A 16,841-nucleotide genomic window follows, 5' to 3' on the forward strand; every position below is an offset into this window, starting at 1 on the left:
ATAAAGAAGGAAACGGCTAGTCTGGATTGTCATTTTATGGGGGACGATGCGCACATTTGTTGGGATCATTTGTTTAATCCGTACAAAAACTGTGAAAGTGCAAAAACAACAAATCCACTTTTTACAAGGAGTTATGTGCCTATTTCTTGGCCTTGATCAGAAACTTCCTTGAGTTTGCGTGGTTGCTGGGCAACTGTTCAGAACATAGACACATCAGTTATTGCATGCATTACTCAATCAAGATATAATATATAGTAACAAGGTGTTATAAAAAAAAATATATAACAAATACAATGCGTTGAGGACTGGTTGGCAGGTTTTGTTACCAGGCTAGCAGTATTCCCTTGTTTCCAGTCTTTCTGCTAAGCTAAGCTAACTGACTGCTGTTTGTTCAGTGAATAAACAGCAGTGGTCTCCTCCGTTTTTCATTTAATCTTATTGTGCTTTTGATCCATTTATGGTCTGCATTATTTCAGCAACAGCCATAGAGCTTTAATTCAGTAAATACCTCTCTATATAGTAGTATTAATGCTAGTGGTGGACTGATTACTGGTCATTTTCCTAACAGGGTATCAGAGCTGTATTAGGTTGTTGCTAATGCATACATTTCCTGCTGCTGCTTCACAAAAAAAAAACAAAAAACATTCAACTGGCGAAACACAGCATCCTTGGCACAAATAATGAGAGGTCATCGGTGTCAGGAAGATAAGTGGGTGAAAGCAAGTGTGAGCTAATATGGCTTTGATATTTCATATCTACATTGTGAGTCACAGCAGCAGGAATATTGTTCTTATTATTAATCATGACCAGACAACAAAGCCAGACGGAAGACAACATCTTCACAAGCATGCTGATTGTCGTGCTGGGCGCCACGCCTGAGATTATTTGACATCTCTAACACATGCTCTCGACATGCCCAACAAGGCTACTTTGTAAGGTAGGAAAAAAAACCCACACGCATTACATTCCCTCTTGAGGGCAAAGAGAAAACTAATGAAAAAGCAAATATCTGTACAAACGTGCTCATTTGATATGAGAAACAGAAACAGGAGTTTGTGTGCAGAGAGGATTAAAACTTGGGCTGTAAGCTGATTAGGGCTTTGTACTCCTATTGGGGTTTGGAACGATCTGCATTTACATAAGGTGCACGCTCAAACACACACACACACACAGCGAACAACATGCAGTCCTATTGCAAAAATTCACAACACTGTTGGGACTGAAAAAGATTATTACATAAAGCCTAAATCTACTCAGAGAGAAAGCACAGCTGATCCAAAATGGAGAGCGTGCTGGGCAAAGCCCGGAGCTGCTCTTCTTGATAAACAGAGGGGAGGTGCAGGTCTGCAGAGGGCCGGACGCAGCGAGGGGAGAATATCAGCTCTCCCGCACAATGACCTGCTAGACTTCATCTTCTGTGCAGGAGCATGCACTGCAGATAGTGCTGTTTCTGAGTAGTTCTCTTTCGGCAGCTCTGTGTGTTTGTTGTTCGCCCTCCTTCCCCCATCTCTTGCTCTCTTGCATCAGACTTAGTTAAATGTAGCAGAACAGCTGCCTGGCGTGTGTTGGTGCAGCTTATCAATAACTCTGACAACATGATTTATGTTATACATTTTCCACATAAGATCACTGTCTGTAATTGCTTCCCAAATGTATTTCACGCATGCTTCTTTCTTTCTCAGCTTTTGCAAAAAAAAAAAAAAAAAAAAAAAGGAAAAAAAAAAGCTGAGCAGTGCCCAGAAAAGTGTGAGTTCATTATCCAGCAAACTCCACACCTCAGTGGCTTGAGCTGACTGGGATATTAGGACATGATCTCATTGTTGTTAGTTTTCATTTATCTCCCTTTATCAGCAATTACATGTCCACAAATTCTATTAAAGTTACAGGTTTTGACTGCAGTTTCCTACTTTTTTTTTTTTTTAGAACAAAAACATTACGCTTCAATCAGGCAAACTCTTTGCATTTTGAACAAACGCATCATGTTTCTCTTAATGTGACAGACGGCGTCTGTGTTACTGATCAAACACATTTAGAAATAAAGCCCATAAATTAGAAAACAATTTTTCCACTCAGGGAGAAGTTTCGCCACTGAATTGCATTGTGTTAGAGACATTGTCAGCCTGCAACTGCCCTAAAAGTTTAATTAGCTGGCCTGAAAATATAAGACTGACAGACTCCTGACAAGCTTAAGCTTCACATACAGACAGGGGACAGCTTAAAGGAAGAACCTAAATAAATGAGTGGAGAAACATAACGAATGCAGATGCGTCCACACAGGGGCACTGTATGGTTCAATTAAGCAGTTACCATCCAATCATGCTCTGTGGCATCATGTATAAAAATGCTGAGGGAGCCCAGCTGATTCCGATTTTTTTATCAAGATGGCAAGAGGTGAAGATCTTAGTGACTTTGAAGGAACTGTTCATTGCTGGGCAGGAGCTTCAGTCATAGACTCATCAGCTGGTTAGTGTTTCAGTGGGAACATGACTAAACTGACTCAGACATCAGTAAATAGGGTTGGAAACTATGGTCGACAGCACATTTGAGGACTACGATGCTCATGCATTAGTGCGATATGTAAGGGGAAACAGAAGAGCAACTCTTCCTCGAGTGACTGAGAATATCAGGGCAGAGCATGATTGGCAAGAACAGTCAGCAATTACAAAGAGAGGGATATTATTGTGGGGGTGCAGTGCATAAACACCTCATTACAAAGATGAAAGCAAATTTGAGAGTTCAGTGGTTCAAAAAACTGAGTCTGCAGAGATGTGGAGAAAAGTGATATGGTCAGATGAGTCATCCTTCACCATATTCTCAACAAGTGGGAGAGTGCATATGTGACGTACACCAGGAGAACAGTACAGGCCTGGATGCTTGACATTTGCAGTGAGGGGATGCGGTGGCTCTGTTATGCTGTGGGAGGCATTATGCTGACATGGTTTGGGCTCCTTGTTTTCTGAGAGGGAGGGGTCACTGCAAATCAATACAAAATTGTTCTGACTGATCACCTTTATTCTATGATGAAATGTCTCTATCCTGATGGAAGAGGTCTCTTCCAGAATGACAATATCCCCATCCGTGGGGCATGAGGGGTCACTGAGTAGCTGGAGCATGAAAATGATGTGAATCATATGCTTTGACCTTTACAGTCACCAGATCTCAACACCTATGGCAGATTTTGGACAGACGTGTTAGACAGTGCTCTTCACCGCCATCATCAAAACACCAAACGAGCGAATATCTTTCGGAAGAACAGTGTTCAATCCTCCAGTAGAGTTCAGAGACTTGGACAATCCATGCTAAAGAGCACTGAAACTGTTCTGGCGGCACGTGGTAGCCCAACACCTTACTAAAACACTTAATGTTGGTTTTCCCTTTGATTTATCACCCATCTGTATATTTTAAGGCTGTGCAATAACGTCACAGGGTATTTAACTTACATGTGGTGCTGCAACATTAATAATCTCATACCTGCAGAACTGCCGAGAGTGATTCATGTTGGGACCAGCCTTGATATTGCCTTTGTCTGGGTCATAGATAGTGGTGGCTCGAGCGTAGGCTCCTCCCAGGATGAATATGAAGCCGTTTAGACTCACCGCAGGGGCGTATTTGTTATCTAAAGATATGAGAGGAAGAGAGGGAGAGGGGAAGGAGAGGAGAGATTTTCGTTAAAGAAAACACAGCTATTGTTTGCATGTCATTCTCTCACACAGCAGAGATTTCCATTCAGTATAATGGTCCCCATTTTTTTTTTTTTTTCCATTCTTTTCCCTGCGGTCCCCAGGCCACATGCAAAAATCATCATCAACATTCTCCTCATCACTTTACAGATGTGTCAGTCTCAAGATTGCTTCGGAAGAAAAATAAAACAGAATAGATGGTAAACCAGTGAAAAAGCGGAGTTCATAAATCACTGAGGCTTTATTGGGTTCTGCTCCGAAATATGTTTGGGCTTGGCAGCAATATAAAAGAGTTACCTAAGTCCCAATAATTCACAATTGCATTACGCCCTGTGGCACCTCCATAGATTCACAAAGAATAAATAAATAAATAAATGAATAAATAAAAAGAAAAAACACTGCACATGTATTGGAAATACATGAGTGAACAGGTGGGATACTGTGCATACTGTATAATTCAATCTGATACAGTATATAGCACATGGGGAAAACAGAGGCATTGAAGCAGCGCCGCTGAAGAATTACAGATGATGGGAAACAAAATGAAACAGTGGTCTGTGTGGAATGACGCCATTGGAAACCTGCAGCTTGCGAGCAGCAGCCCTGCTGTGTGGGAAGAGAAAGTGTATTTCAAACTCAGAGCAATTTCTCTCGAGCAGACTGCAGCTGGCCAATTTACAAGCAGCATGAATAATGCACCAACATTTGGCCATGAGCTGCCGTCCTCGCTGTTTTCTGCCACAATGGACGGACATCCCTCATTGGAGACGGGCAACAAGAGGAGTAAAGTCTGACGCCTTAATAACAGCAATGGAAACCCTAAAAGCTTCTCTTGTGTAGTGAACCACCTCCCCTTTTCTCCGCCTTTTCCCCAGCTGCTGAGAGGAATTGGACATGTTTCATTAAAAGGTCACCTCCGGAGACGAGAGGTGCTTCTGCTCCTCCTCATACTGACTCTGAATGAGCCACTCAGCATGAGTATATAACTCATAATGTTCTGTAACAAGACTGCCAGTCTACAGCCACGCTAGCAGCTTTGTGAGGCCACTTACACACATGCTAACATGCTTGCAATGGCAAGCACACTGCACACTGATGTTGAGCATATATAATGTTTACAATGTTCACCATTTTAAATTTAGTGTGTTAGCGAGCTAACATTTGCTAATTAGCACTAAACTAAACTTAAAGTACAGCTGAGACTGGGGAATATCATTAAATCACTTTTTCATAAAACAGAACTGGGCAAAATCTGACCTGACGATGGCGCTGGAACTAAAGTAATTACAAATCAGAGTCAAATATGTTGATTCATTTTTCTTAAAGCCACAAATGTCAATCTCACACTGACAGCAGAAGAAAAATCAAAGGATTAAACTGTTGGTGATTCATCCTCTGGAGACCATGAAAGTCTGTTAAGATTTTTTAGTCCACGCTGCAGTGGTGGACCAACCGACTGACAGGTATTGCCGACCATGCTGCTATCAGGGCTAAAATCATTTTACTTTTTTTCCCAATGTCTTCTCTTCCCACACTGATCATTTACACACAGAAATCCAGTCTGAACTTCCAGCGCAACCCTCGGACGAATCAGCTTCAATTTCTGCCCCTGAGGAACAAGTTGCCACTGACTGGTCATTCTCACTTTCTGTCTGACGTCTTTATTTTCTTCTTTTACCTTCATCTCATTGATATGCTGCTTCCAGACTTTCTGAGTGTGTGTGTGTGTGTGTGTGTGCGTGAGCCAGCGTAAGTGTGTGTACATGATGTTTTGTGTTAGGTCCCATAAATACAGAGCACTCATTTCTCTCTGCTTGGCACCTGAGGCAGAATAACAACAGGATGCTCTCAAAGGAAAAACCTTCTCTCCTTTTTCCCCACAGAAACTCTCACCATCTCTTTGTGCCTCTCTGCCGTGGCCCAACAGTAAGCAGCATGTTTGAGTGCTTGCAGGAGTACCAGGCAGGTAGATCTCATTCTCATTTGGCAAGCCTCGAAGGACTGCTGTCAGGGTTCAAGATCTCTCACCGTTTTGCTTTTGCATTCATCCCTTGTCCATCAAACAGAACAGGCACAGTTAACAGTGAAAAAGTAATGTCTGTGTCAGCTGAAAAACTTTCTAATTCTTAGACAAACCTTACAATTTTTTACATCTTGCAATAGATTCTGTCTGGTTTCACTGCTCTGAGGTTAGAAAACTCAGTCAAAAATCCATAACTGACCACACTGTACATCAAATATGAATAAAGGGGAGGAAAGAAAAAAGACAGATAAACAAGGTTTCAACACGGCAACAGTGATAGAAGTACAGCTGTGCCTGGCAGGCAACATGGACTGACACAGCCTCTCACACCTTCTCACGCCCTGATAAAACAGCTTAGTCACAGAGTCTGGGACCCCTCAGGCTGAGGTCAAGGACAAGCAAACGTGTAAAAACACACACACACACACACAAACACACACACAGAGCTATGATCAAATTTGTGGCTTCTGTCTAAACAAACACCTTGTTGTTCCCCTCACATCCTCCCCTATCTGATTCCTGCATCAACACAGCAGATTATCTGATCCTATAAAGCCAGAGCACAACAGCAGTGATAACACACATAGACACACACACAAATATATCACAACTCACTTGATCAAACCAATACTGTATACTGTATAGATCTAGATAAGACTGCTTTCTCTGATAAAGACTCCCAAACAGCAGTCGTCATCACAAAGCTGCGGCACTACATCGACATGGAAACGTGAGGTTGGTCACAGACGGAGGAGGAAGAAGAAATAAACAAGACGTTCTCCGACAAAAGAGATGGAGGACGAGGTGCTGGGCATCCTCTCCAGCATCCTGTGTCCTAACAGAGAGCATGAGGGAGCAGGAGAAATGGGACAAAGAAGCTTCAGTTCTTGTTGCCAGAAGCTTAGATAAGATTACAACAAGGTAATTGGAGCAGCAAAAACATTTTTTTTTTCACACACAATGTCCTTTTATCTGGTGTGAGGAGAATAAGAGCAGCCTTTGAAATGACGGGCCAAAATAACAGGAAGAGGATGATGTATTTTATTCATTGTGATGGAGAACATGTCCAATTAGGTAACTATGGAAACATCTTCTCCACCTCTCTCGTTCTGTTACTGTCCCTTCCTCTTCCTGCACCTCTCCATTGCCGTACCCAATTGGCTGCTATGTCATCTGCGTGGGTAATTGTTCTGCAGTCAATTTCCTGATAGAGCGATCTGGGCGCGGCACCTCTGCTCTCGGTCCCTGGAGCCAACCAGTCAGTCGATGGAGACCTGTCTGTCACCCAGGGAGGGACACTGGGTATGTACCGGAGGGGAGCCAGCTGAGGTTTGTGTACGTGTTTTTGATGCCCGTCCCACACCGCTAAGCTCCACCTGTGTGTGATGGCTTTGCTGAACAGCTGTGGTTCATACACATGGACGTGTCCACGCCACTAGTGTTTCTGCTGCTGTGGCACTGCTGCTGCAAACCCTATCTTCAAAAACTTTGTTTGCCTTTGATAATGGCCATCAATAATATAACATTTGATTTCACTTTACTATAAATCTAATTTATATTTAGCTTAGAGAGAGAGAGCACCAGAAAACTACCACTCTAATGTTCTGTTAACTTATTGACATAATATAATTACAGCCTACACAGGATTTCCGCTGTGACATAGTGATATAGTGCATATGTAGCCTCCACTTTCTTCTTTAATAACAAGCAATTGCTAAAATGGTTAAAGAATAATATTTATATTCACATTTTATTTTATTTTGAAAATCTGGCTCCACACCCAAACTCTAGATGATGATGTGTCATCTAGAGTAATCTAGAGTTTCACGTCGGAGGAAGCTTGATCTGCACCTCAGACACGTGTCTCGGGCTGTGTGGCTGCCCTCACCTTTTACCACGGCATGAAAAAGAAAAACCAAGAGGTTCTGCGACAGTCATACACAGGTGAGGTGAGCTGTGTGGCTCCTGCCTAAGTTTAGTGTATTGGCGGAGGCTGATAGGGATGTCAATAGTTTTGCAGATTTTTGACCACAACCAAACATAATTGTACATATTGAAATTTTGACCTAATGGTAACACTAAATGAAGAGTAAGGAGCTCAGTTCATACAATTAATGCTTAGGGACACATGAATTTCATCCCCCAAGCCATAATTTTAATCAAATGAGATAAAAAGTTCCATAAATTGGAGCCACTTTTCTTATTAAAAACGTATCTGCTATGTTCAGTAAGATGATAAATAGTCTGTCTGGTTGAATAAGAGTGACTCTGTGAATTAATTAAAAAAAGACCTAAAATTAAGTGGGAGATTCATCTCTCTGAAACAGATCTTGAATGTAAAAATACTTATTTGAAAAGCATTAATATCATAAATTGTAAAATAAATTGAAAATAGAAGTCAGATGGGAGCTAGGATTTCAATAAATTGCAAATCTCAAAAAATATTTTTCAGTGAGTAGGTGTTGAAATTGTACTTATCCATACTATGTTACAATGCCAAAAGAAATTATAAATTAAAGAGGTCTGTGGATTAGTCAGCGTAGCAAGGACATTTTAAAAGAGACATCGCAGGCAGAATTTTAAAAATGTCATCCTTCAGTGTTGTGAGCACCACAAACAAAATTCCTTTCACCTCCATTGTATTGGGGTGAAGGCAGAAATCTCAGAGACAAATATCTCAAAAACTTGGCATTTTGGTAATTTGGGGGAGCTGACCTTTAAAGAAAAGCAATGAGGCATCATAAATAGTTTACAGCATGTGTGTGTGCTCAGTTATGCTCCCATGTTGCAGTACTTGTACTGCTCAGAGGACAGATATTGAAGACAAAGGAAGGTATAGATGAATGAAGCTGCAGAGACATTGTGCATCTCAATAGACTTGTTGAAGGAACTATTTTTGGCGCGAGTAATATTATTTTTCACTCTGCAAGAGATAGGGAGTCAGTCCTGATAAGTGTTTGTGAAACCCATTTGCAGGCCATGCGGGAGATGGTCCATGCAGAGGGAAAACACACACATATACACAAACACTCACACACACACACACACACACACACAAGCGCACAGTCGCAGAAAACGCACACAGCTGTATTTGTGTCAGTCGATAAGACAGTGCTGAGAGACAGAGCGAGGAGGTGTGTGGAGGGAGAGACAGAGAGACAGAGAGAGGGGGTAAGAGAGAGAGAGAGAGAGAGATGAACAGAGAGATTAGAGGGGGAGAGTGATGGCGGGAGGCAGAGGGTTGATCGAGAAGTGCTCCCCACCCGCTCACTAAAATCATCGCCGGCCCAATTTCACAGGAAGCACTAAACCCGTCCATTATCTCCAGGCTCGCTGGCTGTCAGACACAGACTCATCTAGACCCTGACGGATGACGGTCTGTCTGTCTGCGTGTGTTATGCACACACACACACACACACAAACAAAGACAAACACCACCCGTGCACACACACGTGGAGTAACCTCCTGGCTCGTTACATAATTCATGCGCCGTGTACCTGTGCCCCCGGGGGGTGTATGGTTGATATGAGGTAAGCAGAGGGTGTGTGTGGATTTGAGTGTTTCTCACCAGACTTTTCTCTCATTTCTCCTCTGCCAGCTGCTCTACCACCCCTTTAATACCATTCAGCTCTCGCCCCAAACACCCGCGTTACATAATCATCATTTCGCCCGCAGTAGTTTCTCTCAAAAGGCAGTAATAACAGAGCAAGTTTCTGGGCCACGGTGCTGAAGGAAGTGCCTCTGTGCTGGCGCTTTAATGACACAAGAACAACTTCTTGTCAGGAAACATTTGACTTTAAATACATTTTTTGACCCCGTGTTTCTCTCTGATGCCTGCTGCTCATAATGATTCTCTTTTTTCAGGAGCAGCATTTGGATGGCTCTTTTCCCTGAGAATCCATCATGTGCCAGCATCTTAACTAAGGCAATACTTCATCAAATATAGTATTATATATTTGTGTGGAAAATTAATCTAAATGAATGAAAACTGTTTTTTTTTCTTTTAAAATATTTATTTCTGTTGCAACATTGAGGGAATATTTCCACATTTTGCGAATTTTGTTTATTTGCTTTTTTGTAGAGAGTTAGATGAGAAGAAATAGTTCAGTACATACCTCTTGGTTTGTGTATGGATTTAACAAACAAGATATAACGTATTCATTAAGTGAGTTTTAAAGTGAGGTGAAGCGAGTTTTGGTACCTTTGGATAGCATTAGGCAAGTTACTTCTTCCAATTTCCAGTCATGAAGTCTCTAACTGGCTGCTTACCATAGCCTTATATTTAACAGACAGATATGTGAGTGTATCAATTGTCTTGTCTTACTCTTCATAAGAAACAAAATAAGTTTGTTTTGTGGGTTGAGTTGAAATGCCTCACGTGTGTTTATGTAATACAGTTTGTCAGGACCATATGTTAAAAAGAGACTAGTAGGACATTTTCAAATCGATAGCCATCATTCCTATACTGCATCTATCAAGGACATATTTTTGTGAAAAACATTGCCCATGGATAAGATCCTTGCACTGTGAACACAGCTGTTAGTGTTTTGAATCACGCAGAGTTGTTCACTGAGTGTTTTTCCTGCTACCTTGGAGTTATGGCAGCTTAGTTAAAGCGTTTCTTCTGGTGCTGCGTCCTTCACAGGTCCCCGGTGGCTCCGAATGGAATATGGCTACAGGTTTGTGCGGTGAATAACTACAGAGTTTGGCCAGTAACATGTCAGAAGCTGTGGTTGGACCCACCTATCATTTCAGCTATGTTCTTCACATTATAATGAGAGAGCAATAACATGGAAAGATTGGAGATAATGGAAAATACTGAGCAGGATGACAACAATAAGGAAAAACAGCAGGAATGGAAAAGGTCTTCCAGTGATCACTGAATTCTCTGTTGACACTGAAATAAACTGTAATACTGAAGACTAAAATCATATTCGTGAAGAACAACCAAAAGATTCAGACTCAAACAGTCATCTACTGTATGACACTATGTTGCCTTCAAAGGACATCAGGAGATTATTGTTTCACCAGGAGAATTCAAGTACATGATATGGGACGATGGTCAGGTGTAGTATTGCTAAGCTTTAGCGATAATATTGTAATACTACTCTACTGACAAGCCAACTGCAGGGGATGGCAAGCAACCGCCACAGGTGCAATGTTCGAGTTATTTTCTCATGAGGCCCGGCCTTTCTTGCTTCACACCCCAACACGTGTAGTGAGTGTTAACCTCTTCAAGTCACTCCAGTCGTTGACGACTGGAAAAGCACTTGCCTGATTAATATTTCTGTAACAGCTTTATGTAGGGATTTTAAAAACTGTCCTGCAGCGTGCTGTTTTTCTGTTAAAATGAGCTGCTGTTTGTGATTATAATCCTTCCTTTGTAATCCATTGTGAAAACTGGTGTTATTTTTTTTAATATTTAAAAAAGAAAAAAAGAAAAGGAAAAAAAAGAAAAATCTGTGTTTTGTGTCCTTATTCATTTATCATTTACTGTAAAAACAACTGATATTGTGTCTTAATGAATGAAATTGATAAAAGCCATATTGACTCCTTTCCTGCCAATCTTAAAATGTGTAATTGAACAGGAGGTATGTCAGTAAATGCAGTACCTGAGAACAGTTAACAACGAGCCTGGTGTCTAACTTGGCTCATCATGTGAGACATTAACTCTCTCAGTGACCAAAGATTAAAGGACTGCATTCGTATTCAGTGTTGTTGTTGTGCCTTTCCCAGTTTTGCTGTTACATTGCCAATAAAAGGCAAACATTAATATTCATGTTTTTATTTTGTTTTGGAGGACAGCAGTTTAGCCAGTGAGTGGGTGATTTTCTGTGTAATTTTATGGAAAATGTTAAGGCATAATGAGGGAAAAGAGACCACACATTTGGGAATATGGAACCACATCCTGGTACACACTGGTTTAAAAAGGAAACAACAGCTCTGTCAGAACACAAAAGGTGATGGTAACAATGGCAACACATCCCCTGAGGACATTACATCGCTTCACTTTGTGTTGAAGCTTGTGTGTGAAAGAATGTGCTCGTGAATCTGTGACAAAAACAGTGAGTGTTGTCACCTGTCTTACCTATCATGGGTGATTCAATGAAACTCCAGGTGTTGCTCTGCGGTACATAGGATTGGAGGACACCCGCCGAGCGCCCGGCCTCATTCACGCCTCCGAACACGTAGATCTTTCCTCCACACACTGTGGCTGCTGCAGAGTGGACCGGCTTAGGCAGAGGAGACACTGTTTCCCACTGGTTGGTGATGGTGTCATACCTGAAGAGAAAAAAGGAGTTGTTTTTTTTTTTACACAATTATAGTATTTTTAATCTCAGCTGTATTTGAATCAGTCTAATGCAAGATCTTAATCAAGAGAAACGAGATGAGATGCAGATGCAGCTTCAGACTTGAATGATAAATAAAGTCATGACCTCACCTCTATTAAACTGATCCACACGGGGAGTCTCTAAATTATTCTAACATTCAGCAGTCTGTCATTTATACCCACACACACACCAACAGTATACAGAAACGCTCTGATTTGAAAGTTCCCACTGCTCTCAATTCACAGTGAAATGCTCGTTTTGGCTGCAGGGCTGACAGATATAATTAGCAGAATGCCTACACCACCAGGGAAGATGAAAAAGACCAACCATTACGTACAATGACAGCAATTAAAGCAATTACACAAAGCAACATATGTTGGGAGCTACAAGCCATTAGTCTCCAGAGTTGGGCTGTGTGTCAATGCTGAGCTTTGGACCTTTCTCACTGAGCCCCTCTTTGGCAGGGACTTCAACGCCAAGCCTAAAACTCGACGCCGACCCAAACTGGCACAAACAGGCGCAGCCAGATGAAAGGGCCTGACACAATGGGCTGCATGACAACAAGACACTGGCTTATGGGATTGTGCCCTTGTCAGAGGTTGAGGGCGTGTATGTATTTATATGTATATTTCTTAAATTTGCATTTGTGTCTAGTGTGTGTGCTGCATGTGTGTGTTTAGACATGAGTTTGTGTGTGTGTTTTTAGCCCCGTGGCTCCATTAGCGCAGTGTGTTAGCAGTGTAATCCTGTGTCCATGGGCCACTGATCAAAGCAACGGCGCCGACAGCCTTCCAGCTGGAGGAGGCCTCATTAAAGTGCCACGAACGGATCCAGGATCTGTGATTAAAACACACCTCCATTCAGACTAAAGCAAGCCTTCTTAATCAAGGTTGTCTCTTTGTTATAAAAGAAAAACATCTTTACATGAAAAACCACATCCAGCGTCCCCCAGGACAACAAACCTTACACTTCAAACACTAAAGGAATGCTTTAAAAAGTAAACTCCCACACTGTCACTTGAAGGCAGTTTTTTAAAAGGACAATTTTTCCACAAGGGTCACTGACCTTCATTAGGTGTTTTGCCTATTTTTTGCAAGCGCACAGGTGTCTAAGTTCTTTTATTTTTTCATAGGATGTACCTGTCAAAGACATACAGGTTTGTAATTCTTTTTTTCAGTTCACAGATGCTTACCTGCTGCAGCTCCCGTGGCATTTGAAGTCAGGCTGAATTTAAATGACACCTGGAAGCACTGTTTGCATCCAGCTTCCTGTGAGAAGGCCGTTAGATAAAATGCAAGAGGAGACGAGCGAATTAGCCTTTGGGAATATTCTCTTTGGGGGTCTGATAATGTCCTTGGCAACAGCTGCTGAGGGGACGGGTTTAAATCGACTGGCAGTCTGAGAAAGTGGCAACAAAGAAGACACTCGGGGAAAGGTGGACTCAAAACACTCAGAGTGCCAATTAGCATTGTTTAAACACACACACACACACACACACACTAACACACACCAGCATCAGGTTGAGTAACTGAGTCCTGCTGAGATAGACGGACTAACACGTGTCTGATTCTCTGGCAGATGTAATTACCCCTCGGACCACATCAGGGGAGGTTCATAAATTTAAGGGTCAGACACTGCTGAGTGGAGCTGATTACGGGATACAAAAGGCCATAAGGACTACTGCAAACAGCTGGTCATGATGAGAAAAGATAAAAGAAAAAAATACCAAAGACTCAATTACGCACAAAATAAATAAATAAATAAAGTCTTAAAAATACATCAACTGTTGACTGTTTTTCTAGCCCTTCTTTCATTATGCAAATCCTCTGGTTTCAGAGCCTTGTCTTTGTGACTAAAATACACCACAAAGTGAAATATTGTTATAAACACAGAAGTCTACCTCAGAGACCAAAAACAGAGCTAAAAGTAGAGTGAATATTGGATTTGCTCCGTGTCAGGTGAATGTGTAAATAGGCAACTGTTTGCTAACACACAGGTGATAATATGTCAATACCCCCGTGAGTTCACTTCATTCATTCTGGTCGGTGTTTACATCCCACCACAGGCCACAGCAGATACTGTGTGTGGAGCGGACCAACCCGGACTCCTTAGTTATTGTCCTTGGTGACTTTAACAAAGGTAACCTCAGCCACGAACTGCCCAAATACCGACAGTTTGTTAATTGCCCGACCAGAGAGGGGAACACTCTGGACCACTGTCACACCACAATCAGTGGTGCTTATCACGCCATCCCCCGGGCTGCACTGGGCCACTCTGACCATGTCATGGTCCACCTGATTCCCACATACAGGCAGAAACTAAAACTGTGTAAACCTGTTGTTTACAAGAACCTCCGACTGCACCAATCACCAGCACAAATTCCTTGTATGTGGAAACATACTTGGCAATAAAACTGATTCAGATTCTGATTCTGATTCTGATATTGTGTTAAGATGTTGCTCCTGTTGCTCTAAAGTGGTTGCAGCTTTAAAATCTGAATAAAATGTCCTTGTTTACACATTACACACACAAAAAAAACGAATCTTCTTTCAAGAATATCCCATCTATGTTTTATAACCAATGCCAGTCTAAATTTGTTAGATAATAGTGTGCTCAAGTGAGACCATATCTGTCTCAGTAAGGGGTGGATCAGGAAAATAGGTTTTAAATGGCCATTTGTGTAAACACAGCACAACTATCCTTGAATGGGTCAGGATTTCTGATGAAGAGAAACATCTGCAGGTCAGAAGAAACTCAGTGTCTGAAACAGTCTCCGAGGTCAAGAATCTGATTGAATTCATTACATGTATGATTCACCATCAAGCATTTAATATGGACCGTGACATTAGGACTGACACTATAAAGATTCTCTAAGTGGGTGTATATTGTTCGATTATATCTCCAATGCAGAGGAGATGGAGGAAGGAGAGAAACCGAGAGGAAAAAACCAACACTGTGTTCATTACAAAAAACCCCAAAACAGACTATATAACTCCTTCGTTTTCCTCTGAAGCTTTCCGTCAGAACAGACAGAAAAGGCAGATAAAGCTTTTTCATTGTTACTAAGACAGTGTAGGAGTTTATCCGTCAACATGTTGCACTGAATCGATTTTTTTTAAAAGTGTTTATACACAAAGACTGATCACCACATGAAGCCATGTAATCGGCTGTAGCTCCTGACAGGGCTTGTTTCATCATGCCGGGACAATCATCTCTAAAATGCTGCTGCGGGGTTACAACAGAACAAACAATGTAGGATTGTGTTCTTTTATGTAGGGAGAAAGGCAGAAAGAAAGACACATTGGAAAGGTAGACAGAGACATTGTGAATGAAAGAAACAGGCCAGACATTCAACTGGATTTGCCTTTGAATATGTAATCTGGACAAAGAAAAACATGCTCATGCCTGCACCATGTGCGCTGACTGACAGATTAACAAATCAGCTTTATAATTCAATGTCAGCCAAGTGTAAGACCGACCCATACAGTGTGATTGTGTTGATAAAAAAGTACCGGCTAACGTCTCTCTGGCCTTTTTTCTTCAGTGACCCACCAGGATAAGAACCACAATGTTTGCTAACAACAGGTGAAATTGCACAGTTGCCCTAGAAATGAATGGTCACTCCTCCCATAATGATTTATGTTGACAGTAGATAGATTTGCCATCTCTTTGCCTTCTTGCCTGCTCTGCACATAGGGCACATGAAAAAATAGACCCTACCTTAATATACCTGTTTTCAACCTACATTTATTTATTTGCATTTATTTTGGCTCTGCCATATGTATCTACCCCATGTTTCAGAGTAGATTTCACATAAAAATAAATCACCTTTAAAAAGCATGAGGCTGCTGTTATTCTTTTTTTAAATTAAATCAAATAAAATCTGACAAAAATGACTTAAAACAACAAAATGTTGTGGCATCACTCAATGTTTTGCAACTTCCCTACCCTGTCTGGTGCACTCAGCCCTAAGCCCTTTCCTTCAAACTGAAGACGTTAAACAAGCCATGAATATATAGTGTCATTTTGTCAAAAGGCTAAGTAATTTTCTGAAATAGCAGAGCTCTATTTTTTAAGCAAATGTAACTCAAAATGGAATAAACAGTGCATTTGTTGGGAACTATTTTTAGTAGCAGATTAATATAAATGCTCCAATGAGTCTTTATGGCAGAGGCAAACCAAAAATAAGATGCACTGTTTTCTAAAATCCATTTCTGTGTCTGGACGTGGGTTTCACCAGCTAAGAGCATGACACTTGATGATGACATCATCACAGATGAGCTGAGAATGTGGCGCATAAGCAGATATTACCCCTCAGGCTCTGACTTTATAACATTAACGTTAACTAGAAAACATACATCTGAGTCAGACACCATAAAAATTAATGGATGCAGTGAAGAGTCAGCCGTTCAGCAGCCTTCCATTGGATTTGCTCGGTGGCATTATATGTGTAAAAGCCTGTGTGTGTCTCAGTTGTTTTTCTCTGTTTATGAAGCAGCTACGATGCAGCAGAGTCAAGGTGCTATGTAAAATGCTATGCTATAAAAAAAAGAGGGATAAATATCATTACATAAATCAATAAGTGTGATATATCACACAACAAAAAGTTAAGACAGCATAAAGCTATGGCTGCACTTTGTTGCAATGTACTGGATGACTGCAAGGTAGAAAGAAAAGTTATTGACCAATACCTTCCTCTTGAAGCTGACCATATACCTTCCATCTTTCAACCATGGGCTATACAGTAGATAGGAAATACTAGCCGTCTGTTTCTCTCTCTTACCAATTCACACCAACGATGCAATC

General features: G+C 41.4%; 1 protein-coding gene across 6 annotated transcripts in view; it reads right to left on the reverse strand.

Annotated features, from left to right (window-relative positions):
- The window catches only part of LOC139621855 (kelch-like protein 29), a 200,879-nt gene that overhangs the window by 1,711 nt on the left and 182,327 nt on the right, over positions 1-16,841 (reverse strand). For all 6 annotated transcript variants that reach the window (XM_071478759.1, XM_071478763.1, XM_071478764.1 and 3 more), the window contains 2 exons: positions 11,792-11,985; positions 3,472-3,616 (listed from right to left, as the gene is read on the reverse strand). In XM_071478759.1, the coding sequence (XP_071334860.1) occupies positions 3,472-3,616; positions 11,792-11,985 (339 nt within the window). The remainder of the gene's footprint in view (positions 1-3,471; positions 3,617-11,791; positions 11,986-16,841) is intronic.

The sequence above is a fragment of the Trachinotus anak genome, unplaced genomic scaffold, assembly GCF_046630095.1.
Source record: "Trachinotus anak isolate AG129_WGS33_773 ecotype Australia unplaced genomic scaffold, CSIRO_AGI_Tana_v1 ptg000005l, whole genome shotgun sequence".
Taxonomy (NCBI): domain Eukaryota; kingdom Metazoa; phylum Chordata; class Actinopteri; order Carangiformes; family Carangidae; genus Trachinotus; species Trachinotus anak.